Source organism: Neltuma alba, unplaced genomic scaffold (genome assembly GCF_004799145.2).
Source record: "Neltuma alba isolate B1F8T4 unplaced genomic scaffold, ASM479914v2 tig00011202_pilon, whole genome shotgun sequence".
In the NCBI taxonomy this organism is placed as follows: Eukaryota; Viridiplantae; Streptophyta; class Magnoliopsida; order Fabales; family Fabaceae; genus Neltuma; species Neltuma alba.
The window spans coordinates 322,265-333,348 of NW_021635926.1; the positions used below are offsets into that span (position 1 = coordinate 322,265).

General features: G+C 33.3%; 1 protein-coding gene across 1 annotated transcript; it reads left to right on the forward strand.

The window, feature by feature from the left end:
• The first annotated feature begins 4,138 nt into the window (after window positions 1–4,138).
• LOC114762239 (receptor-like protein kinase THESEUS 1) lies at window positions 4,139–6,599 on the forward strand. The gene has a single exon (XM_028951703.1). It carries the CDS (start codon window positions 4,292–4,294, stop codon window positions 6,581–6,583), a length of 2,292 nt encoding a protein of 763 aa, XP_028807536.1. The 5' UTR covers window positions 4,139–4,291; the 3' UTR covers window positions 6,584–6,599.
• Window positions 6,600–11,084: the final 4,485 nt, after the last annotated feature.

An 11,084-nucleotide genomic window follows, 5' to 3' on the forward strand; every position in this document is an offset into this window, starting at 1 on the left:
ATATTAAGGATCGGAGGAGTAATATTTACTGCAACTACTTTATGGTAATGATTTGAAGAGAGAGATAAAAATGTGAGGGGGGGGGGAAACGAGGAATTTTTAGCAAGCATCCAGTTTTATGCTAGGCTTCCATTATGAAATATCCAATGCAGGACGGCCATTTTTGTTTCCTTGATCAATTTCTACCTGATATTGGGCTGATCTTGACGAAGGAGGTAAATGTTTGCTTAGTAAAGTTATCCAATTTTTATTAAAAAAAAATCTAAGAGAGTTGCACGAAAACAAAAGATAAGAAGAGTGTGGGCATCGGAAAACTTCCTAGGCGAAGAAGCCAGCGGAAGCAAAATATAATAATTAAGGACGGAGGTAGTAGGTTTTATATTCAAGATGAAGGAAGCATTTCGTTTTTCTCTGATAAGAGTGTAATTCCCCGCCATCTAATGACAGACAGTTGGCATAAGAGTTTAGTCTTATTAGAGCTCGTGCTTTTAAGTCCTTCTTGTTTTCTTCGGTCAAAAAAAAAAAAAAAAGTCCTTCTTGTTTAATTTGGAATTTTTCAAAAAAAATAATTAGGAATTTTTTTGTTGTTGGCTAGATTATCCTTCTACCTGAATGGTGAGACATTAATCTCTCAGGATATTATCAGGTACCATAGCAGGAATTCCTGCCAACAATGTTTTTTTTCATATACACTACTTTAAGGATCGAACTCAAAATATGATGTTTAAGGTATCCAAATCCCTTTCATTTCGATCAACACTTGTTGGTAATAATTAGGATTTTTTTTTTGCTAAAGTATAGGTATTCTCATATTAAAAATAATCTTATTTAAAATACTGTCAGATATTAAATGTGAATACCTCTCTCAACGGGATAATTAGGAAATTTTATTCAAAGAGAAGTGGAAAAATAAAAAAAGGGTACCCTGCATAAGTTTGGGCTCGCTTATAATGGATTTTTAACATGAAAGCATAAATGAGAGCCCAATCCATAATCCACGGAAGCATTAAAAACACAGATATAAAACACACAATAGCACGGCAGCAGAAAAAGAGCGAAAATTTAAGGGTTTGTTTGGATCAACATTGTAAAAGTGCTTATAACTATTTTTACACAAAGTAAAACAAAATTTTTCTCATATACTTATCTCATATTCCGTAAATCATGTTTAAAAAGTTACTTATAAGTCATTCCAAACAAATCTTAAGGGGTGTTTGGTAATTCTCAAAAGTTTTTGTAAAATGACACAAACTTCTCCACATATTTATTTCGTAAACTGTAAAAGCACTTTTAAAATCATGGTTTAGTTTCTATTCAAACATCCCCTAAGACTTCTGGAAAGCCCAGCAAAAATAAAAAAAATTGTTTATTTCAATCACCATACGAATTGAGTTGAACTTTATATTTTACGGAAGGCTAAAGTGTATATTTGATCTTTTAATTTTATGTAAGGTTTCAGTTTAGTCTCTTAATTTTAAAAGGTATACTTTTAGTCCTTTAACCCTAAAATTATTAGTCTTAAATGATATTTTTTGTAACAATCATGACTATTTTGAATATTAAACTTAATATATTAGCATTTAGTACTGTTTTATCAGCATTTGAAAGCTTAATATCATCATTTTTTGTTAATACTTTTAGAATCAGAGGACTAAATGTTTATTTTTTAAAATTAAGGGATTAAAATAAAATCTGTAAAATTAAAGGACTAAAAGTATACTTTAACCTTTACGAAAAGAAGCATTCAACTTATGGATCTTCCGATTGAGGGATTTTCAATTTTTTTTTCCTTTTTGTCTTTTGCCAAAATATGAGTATATTTCATCACTATTATGGAGTGTCATGGTTACTACTTGTTTATTAGGATAAATTAATCTTTGGATCCTTATAATTTTATTTGATTTTTAATCAGGTTCTTATAAAAAATTTTCTTTTTATCAGATCTTTTTACTTTCACATGTTTTTAATTAGGCCTCTCTATTTTTTTTCTTTTTATCTGGTCCTTATAGTTTCACTTATTTTTTTAATTAGGTCCTTTGTAGTTTTAAAAAAATATTTGTTAACTTTATGCTCTAAAATTAATTTTATTTTTAAATTATAATTATATAATTGGACAAAATAATAAATATAATCACTAAGTAATTAATAATTAATTATAGTAATCAATTATACTTAACTATAAATTATTTATAATTATATTCTAATTTTAGAAAATTTTATTATTATAATTTGAATTTTATAATTATGAACATTAGAATTGAAAAATAAATAATAGATATTTAACTAAAAATTTTAAAAAATATTGACATAAGATTATTATAATAATTTATTATTTATTGAATATTCTTATTTATAGAATAAAGAATAAAAACTACAAGGACCTAATTAAAAATAAGATAAAACAATATAGACCTAATAAAAAGAAAAAAATTATAAAGACCTAATAAAAAGAAAAAAAATTATAGGGACTTGATTAAAAACCAGTTAAAACTATAAGGACATGTATATTAATTATCCTTCAAAGAATCTCTCACACTTTTGGAAACTCATTCATATCTGTTCACGCAATCCAATTAAGCTATGTCTACAATTCTATTCTTCTGTTGTTATTTACCGGGTAATTTTAACATATTTTATATAGATTAAAAAAAATTTAAACTACGTTAACTTTTCTTTAAAATATAATAACTTTTTGACCTTACTCTTATTTAATATATACCGATATGGTCATTTTTAATTGTCAGTTATAATAGTTTCTCACATACTAAAGAGATTATTAAATACATAAAATCTTTTATTTTTATCCTTATCAAATAGCTAATATATTATTTTTCTGATCCATTCCCTTTCTTTTCACCTTTATTTTTGTCTTTCTTAATTAATAGGGGCAAAATTGAAAATGAAACATTAACAAAGGTATAAGTGGCAAATAAAAAGGATCAAAATCATCTCCTATAAGTGACAATTAAAAAAAGACTAAAGTTGAACACCTTTCCAAAAAAAAAAACTATTCATACTATAATAAATGAAAGACATAATAATATATTTATACTCTCTGCTTTATAAATAAGACCAAAAAAATACAGAAAATGATCTGTTTGCTAATGCAATTACCAAAACTTCAAGAAAAAGGTAAAAATAAAAAAGTTAAATGTATAATACTCTTTTTGTCCTAAATGTAAGACTCATTTTGTTATGTAATTTACACTACAAATGAGTTTTATATGTTAGGGCTAGAGGAGTAATAAAGAGAGATACAACCTGCCGGCCCTAATGTTAATTAACTTGTAAACAGTAAATGATATGAAAAAAATCACACCATTTACGACATCAATAAAATAACTTATTATGCTATGTGCTTTTTAAAGTTAAAATTCTTCCCATTATTCTCCTTTTAATTTAATTTTTAATTTTGACCTTGAAGTCTTCATGGTGAATATGATAAGGTGTTTGCCATGATTTTTCTTGTTTTTATTTGTATTTATTTGCGTTTTATGTGGTTCCATTTTTTTAAGAAGAGAAAAAAAAATTACCAAGTTGAATTTAAAAGGACCAATTTTGGTGTTCATTGAAAAGATGAGTACCATGATGCTTGTTGTTGTAATAAAATCTACACTATCTAAATACAATTTTAGTGATCTAGATCTAAAATTTTCAAATTATATGTACCTATTAAAGGAAATCATTTTTTAGAAAAAAATTTAAAAATTGGCCATCCATGTTAAATTTGTAGATTGAAATTTCATACGCATCGTGATGTTCAGATTCCGAATTAAAATAGTACATCGGGGCCTCATCAAAAGTGACTCTTTCGATGAGATTCCCCTTTTTCATCATCAAGATTCGAACTTTCCACGTTATCAAAGGGCCAAAAAATCGACTTTGCTCTGTATCATCTCGTGTTTGTTAGAATTTATTTTATCATTTCTTTGAGTTGAGCCCTTGATCTGTATGCACATGGCACCGCAGCCTTGTCACCTAAAGATTATGTGGCAAAAATTGGTGCATTTTAGAAGAACATTCACCTTAACAAAGAAGATTTTGTGCGTGACTAGTTCTCATCAGGAGTCCAAAGGTAAAAAGCATTCGTTCAAACGACCCACTGGAGTTGACCCAGGTCAATCCATATGAAAAAAAAAAAAAGAGGGCTCGTTCAAGATGCAAGTGGATCACAAATGACAAGTCTTCTGCTTCTTTGGCCATGAATGAGAAATCTATTTAAAGAACAAACACGTCATATGAAAGGGTACGTAATTTCTTCTGATTTTCTCAAGTAAAACGTACAGCAGATATGGGCGTTCCTGACTTTTTCATGTGGACGTCATTTGCTTTGGCTTCTCTTCTTCTTCTGACCATGGAATCATGCTCCTCACTCACACCTGTTGACAACTACTTACTCGCTTGTGGTTCTTCTGTTGATATACGCTTCGAGGGTCGAACTTTTCTCCCTGAATCTGTCTATGATAAACGTACTTTACAATTGAAAAGCCAGAAATCTATTGCTGTTACCACTCAATCTCGTGCTCCATCTCCAATCTACCAGTCAGCCAGAATCTTTTGGGGTAGAGCTTCATATATATTCAGAATTGGACATCCAGCTCAGCACTGGATCCGCCTCTACTTCTACCCTTTCCCCAACTCTCACCAGAACTTGCCTTCTTCCTCAGTAACAGTAGTCGCTGATGGGGTTGTGCTTCTCAAAGATTTCAACTTCATGAAGTATGGTGGCTCTCACTTGTTCAAGGAATATGTAATCAATATCACATCCCCCACAATGACCCTCACATTCATCCCTTCTGCCAACTCATCTGTGTTTGTTAATGCAATAGAAGTTGTCTCCACACCGGGTGATCAAGGCATTTATGTAATCAACAACACATCAGTTCATCTGTTGCATCTTTCAAAATTTGTCCTGGAAACTGTTTACAGGTTAGATATGGGTTATGAATCCCTCACCACTCGGAATGACGAACTTGGTCGGAACTGGGAGGGTGATGAGAAATACTTGGCCTCCAATAGTAGGGCGCTGAATATTTCAATTGATACTAAAGAAAGCAATTTTGGATACCTTACGTCTGTCATAGCACCAGATTGGGTCTATGCTACAGCCAAAGCCATGGCAGATGCAGGAAGCCCCGACTTACGTTGGATCTTCTCTGTAAATCCAAATGACAACTATTTTGTTCGGGTACACTTCTGGGATATCATAAGCAAGCCGGAAGAGATGGGAATGTTCAACCTGTTTATCGATGGTGTAGCTTATGAAAAACGCCGTCTTTACTCTCCAGATCCTAGAATTTCTGGGCAGGAGCGACATTACATGGATTTTGTTGTGTCTACAAGAGGAAACAATTTGACAGTAACTGTTGCTCCTGATAGAACGACAAATAGTACAAATGCTACCATGAACGGGCTGGAGATAATGAAGATCATTGATGAAGTTAGAGCCTTGGACGGAAGGGCTTGCGTGAAATTAATAGTTGGATCTGTCTTGGGTGCTGCAGCCTTCCTAGTTCTCATTGTAGTAACTTTATGTTACTTGAAAACTCACAGGTCAAGGGCAGGCTCCAGAGGCACGACCAGATCATGTAGGCTTTTCACTTTGCAAGAAATCAGTGAAGCAACTAACAACTTTGAGGAGGGTCTGCTTCTTGGAGAGGGTGGTTTTGGCAAAGTCTACAAAGGAATGATGAATAACGGGAAAGAAGTAGCCATCAAAGTGGCTAATCCCCAATCAGGACAGGGTCTTCGTGAATTTGAGAATGAGATTGAATTGCTATCCAAGCTCTCTCATCAGAATCTTGTCTCTCTGATAGGATACTGTAATGAAGACTCTCAAATGATTCTAGTCTACGAATTCTTGGCGAATGGATCTTTGAGTGGTCATCTCCATGGGACAAACTTTCTTCCTTTATCATGGAAGCGAAGACTGGAAATATGCGTTGGGACTGCGAAGGCTCTTCATTACCTACACACAGGGGCTCCTCGAAGTGTAATCCATCGCGATGTTAAGACAGCAAATATTCTCTTGAATGACAATTTTGACCCAAAAATTGCTGATTTTGGAATCTCGAGAAAAGGTCCACCTCTGGATAAGAGTCATGTAACAACCTTGGTAAAGGACAGCTTTGGTTATATTGATCCTGAGTATTTCAGAACAAAATATCTCACAGAGAAATCAGAAGTTTTCTCATTTGGGATGGTTCTGATGGAAGTTATGTGTGGCAAGTCTGCTTTAGACGACACTCGTCCAACAGAGCATCTTAATCTGGCAAAATGGGCATTAAGCTGCCAAGAAAATGGCACCTTTCATGAGATTATAGACCCATATTTGATCGGTAAAGTGAACTTAGATTCTCTACACAAAGTACGTGAGTTGGCTTGGAAGTGCTTGGAGGAGAGTCGCATAAATAGACCATCAATGGGGTATGTACTGTGTGAGCTTGAAGATGCTCTTCACCTTGAGTTGGCTTTACCAATTCAGCAAATTTCTGTGGATTGTGCCATCGATATGGTTGCAGAGAATGGAATCAGGGATGAAGAGGAACAAGACTTCCCTGCAAATCTCGTTCTCTCAGTTTAATGACTTTAAACCCCTCTCTCTGGAGGGCATTTTGGAGAAATGCTTGAAGTTGGCCTGATATGTTCTTAACTTATTCAAAAAACTACTATGAAGTGCGAAAGAAAGAATATAATTAAAAGCTTATAGTTTTGATTATTTGGCTGGTTGTTTGTACTTGTCTGTATATTTGATTGAGACTCTCTTGTATCATGTTTTGATCATAGTAGATCCATTTTCTATTGATCTAAATGACCCATGATTTTTTCTGTTGTATTGAGGGGTTTTTTACATTTGGTATCTCTAGTGTTATTTATTTTCTATCATATATTTATTTTTCTTTCTCAAATATTTTTACAAGTGGTGAGAGAATATTTTATACTTATAGATTATTCATCAACAAGATCCTCATATCGACAAAAATCACGACCTTGTAGGTTATGAGCCGACTTTTTACTAACTGGATCAATTCTTATTGATGAGTTATATGTTTTTCTTATCACTAGTGATAGATAATTGGTAATGAGTTCAGTCCTATTGGAAGCACTGCTTGTAATCTGTTCTTCTTGTTTGGAAAAGGCTAGATCTGTAAAATACAGTGAGCCCAGAATCTCCTGAATGATAGAATACGGATGCTTGATTTTGGTCATGTTTGGATTTCTGTTTGGAGGAGTAAAAGCTCATGGAAAAGTGTGAAACTGAGGTTTGAGGCTTTTTGGGATTCAACTGGCTGTTTGGATGGATTAAGATACCAACTAACTTTTGGGCCAAACTACCGGTGCTTTCCAATACTCAGACTTATAACTTTTGGAGCGTTTAGGAAGGTGCCTTCCTGCCTTTTCCAAGCTTCTCCGTCTCTCAACCTCACCCACCTTCTCAATTTCATCCACCATAGCTGGGAACAGGGGAATCGCAATGACTCCAAAAGGGATTTTAGTAGAAAAAGAATTAAAATCTTAAACAAACACTAATAAATTCCCAAACTAGAGAACAAATAAGTTTTAATTTATATTCATATTTATCCATTATATATGTTTAATTATCTCGGTAACAAATATTTCTATTTTATAATTTCACAAATAAACTATTTATATTTTATCATAATAATTTTAGGTATTTTTTAAAATATTATCAAATTAAAAACATAAAATATCAAACACTATTATTTAATAAAGTTTATACCCTTTTCAGCTATTTTCAACCAAACTAACTTTTTTATTAATCATTCAACAACTTTCAACTTTTTTAATTGACTTTTTATAAGCACTTATTCAAACATAAATCACATTACACTAACTGACTTTTACTCTGACTTCAGTTACAAAAATCAGTCAGACTAGAAGTCAGTTTTACTCAATATTAATCCAAACACACTCTTTATCTTCATCCAGAGCTACGTTTTATTTCGTATTATCAGAAAAGCAAAAGCCACATTTCTTTATTTTTGATATCATGTGGGCCATTGGTCTACGTGTCGTATATTAAAAGAAAGCAAGAGCTGCCTTTCTTTTATAACAAATTATCTGATAAAAGAGATTGACCAAAAGAATTTCTAGTGAGAATCCGAGGCCCCAGTTTTAAAATCTAATGATATTTGTTCTGATATATTGATATTGAAATTATTAACCAATTTAGAGAATGACACGATTATGCTTGGATTGGAGTTTAAAAAAGTTAATTTGTAAAAGTGAGATTGGTAAAAGTTGTTTTGATTATGATTGAGTAAAAATAAATTTGACTGTAAAATTACCAAAATGAGTATGAGTTTTAAGAAATAATGAAATATGATTAAAAAAATGATTTTACATAATACAATGAATTTAAAATAATTTAATATGAAGAAGTAAAATTTAACGAGTGAATTAAATTTTAAAATTTTAGAAAAATCATAAAAAATATTTTAAATGTAAAATAAAACATGAAAAAAAAAAGAATGGGAGGAAGTACGTCAAGAATCTATTTTATAATGGCATATAGATTGAAGCAGTTTGAATGGGAATCACATGATTTTTGATTTTACCCAAAAAAAAAAAATGGTGTGCGTGTGTGTTATGACTTTTGAATACTAAAATTTAACTTTATTACTCTTTTGAAAAAAAAGAAAAAGAAAAAATAACTTTCCTAATTCCCACTACCCTTTGTCGGACTCGGAACCTCTCCATTTCCTTACTGTCCATTCCCCCTCCACTTCCCTAATCTGGACCATTCATCAAATCCAATGGCTCATATTTTCGCAGCACACTACAAACTCCCTCTCCTCTCTCCCACCGCCACTTCTATTTTACTTCAGCTTTTCCCCCTTCCATTTCATCTCGCAACAGAGATCTTGTTAAATGAAATGGCTCATGTTTTTAAAACACAATTCAAAACTCCGCCTCCCCCTCATTCAATCTTCCCTTCTTTTCCAACTTGGCCTCGCCCCTGTTGTAGAATGAGATCTGAATGAGGCGAAGCTTAATTGAAAACAAATGCTGAAATCTAATGCAAATATGAAGATCCTAATTTTTTAATTTAATAAGACCTCCGTTGGCTGTTGCAGAATGAAATAGAAGAGGGCGAAGCTGAATTCAAATAGAAGAGATGGGGAGAGAGGAGAGGGAGTTTGTAGTGTGTTGTGAAAACATGACCCACTCGATTTGACGAACGCTCTAGATTTGGTAAGTGAAGGGGAAATGGATAGTAAGGAAATGGAGAGGTTTCGAGTCCACCCTTTGTCACGCATGAGGCTGCTGGTCCGTTGACGAATGGGACCCACACGTCCACGCGTTATGCTCAGTCGCTCCACGATATCTGACACATCACAAAGGTAAAGCTAGTAAGCTCTTCAAAATAAGCTTCTTTTTGGGGCTTCCATTTGAACGCATGCTAGGTGAGCTTATTCCAGACAAACTCAATGGGGCTTAAGCCCTCCCAAACTATGCCAATATTTTCAATCGGGCTTCTGCCCAAAATAAGCATCTTCTCACCCAATTTAAGCCTTCCTAAACGGACACTCAGCTTATTCAATTTAACTTTTACCCAATGTTATTTTTTTAAAAGTCATATTAAAAATAAGCTACTTTTTCCACCGTCAATCCAAACGGACCCTTAGGAAGATTCTAAGTTTTTGCTTTGACCATTTTTTCCCAAGGTTTTCTCAGACTAAGAATTATGAACAAACACAAGCTGTCAGGAATTACTACACTTTATAAAATTTGGTATGGTAGAGTTAGTATCCATGACGCACCTGGCATGCACACTTGAAAACATACTACTAGAGTTGTGTAACTCAAGTCTGGGATTCGGGCATCAACCAATCCTACTGTTATAACATATTGCAGAATATATCTGGGGATAAACCAGCAGATTTGGGCCCGCTGGACTGTTCATGTGGATGCAATTTGCTTTGGGTTTTCTTCTAGGCATGGGTAATGAATCATCTTCCTTATCCATACCTGCTGAAAATCACTTGCTGGCTTGTAGCTCTTTTGTGAACATAACCTTTCAGGGGCATCAAGTTGCCAAGAAAAGGGCACGAGAGACACTTGAAGTTGGCTTGCTCATGTCATCCAGCGAAGATAGAGCCAGTACTTGGTACAAGCTTGGGCGTAGCTTTTTCTTTCTTTCTTTCTTTCTTTTGATTTTGTTTGTGTTTTTTGTTTAAGTTTCTTCCGTTTCTTTCTACAGGTCTTTTAAACCAATGATAGAAATATATAATTAAATGTTAGAGTTTTCAGTAAAAAAATTCTAATATATTCTTAACTTATTCGAAAAATTAGTATGAAGTGTCAAGGAAGTAATATAATTTTTGACTTTTGATTGTTTGGCTGGTTGTTTGCACTTGTTTGTGCAATTGATCAAGACTCTCTTGTACCATGTCTTGATCATAGTAGAACCATTTTCCATTGATCCAAATGACCTGTGGTTTTATCCTTGTATTGAGGAGTTTTCTACGTTGATGTTTTTTGGGTCTCTAGTGCTATTTAATTTCTGCTATATATTTGTTTTGCTTTCTCAAAGATTCTTGTAAGTAGTGAGAAAATATTTCTGCCGGCTTGAGTTATGTGTTTTTTTCTCATGACTAATGACAGGTAGTTGGTAATGAGTTTAGTCCTATTGGAAACAGTGCTTGTAATTTGTTCTTCTTGTTTGGAAAATGCTAGATCTGTAGCCCAGAATTGCCTGCATGATAGAATTAGGATGCTTGATTTTACCTTCATGCAGAGCTACATTGCTTTTCTTTTTCTTGGTTTTCAATTCAAAAGAAAGCAAGAGCTGCATTTCTTTCATGGCAAATGATCGTCACAAAAGTGATAATCCCATGTAGAAGCCGATCATGCTCATCCTTATGAAGCCGTTAAAGAGAACTCATTAGTCAATGTTGAAATCCATGAAAGTTAAGATCTGGAAGCTTGACAGAGAAACAGTTAAATCAGATAGCTCGCACATAATGACAAGTAGTGAAAAGATGTTCCATATATAAAAGCTCGAGTTATTGAAGTAATGCTTTTGGAGAATGTTAGCTGCAGGGAGTGCATTTGATGGG

Bases quoted from the DNA above. Each gene is read 5' to 3' on its own strand.
- LOC114762239 (XM_028951703.1), top strand. From the start codon at position 4,292: ATGGGCGTTCCTGACTTTTTCATGTGGACGTCATTTGCTTTGGCTTCT.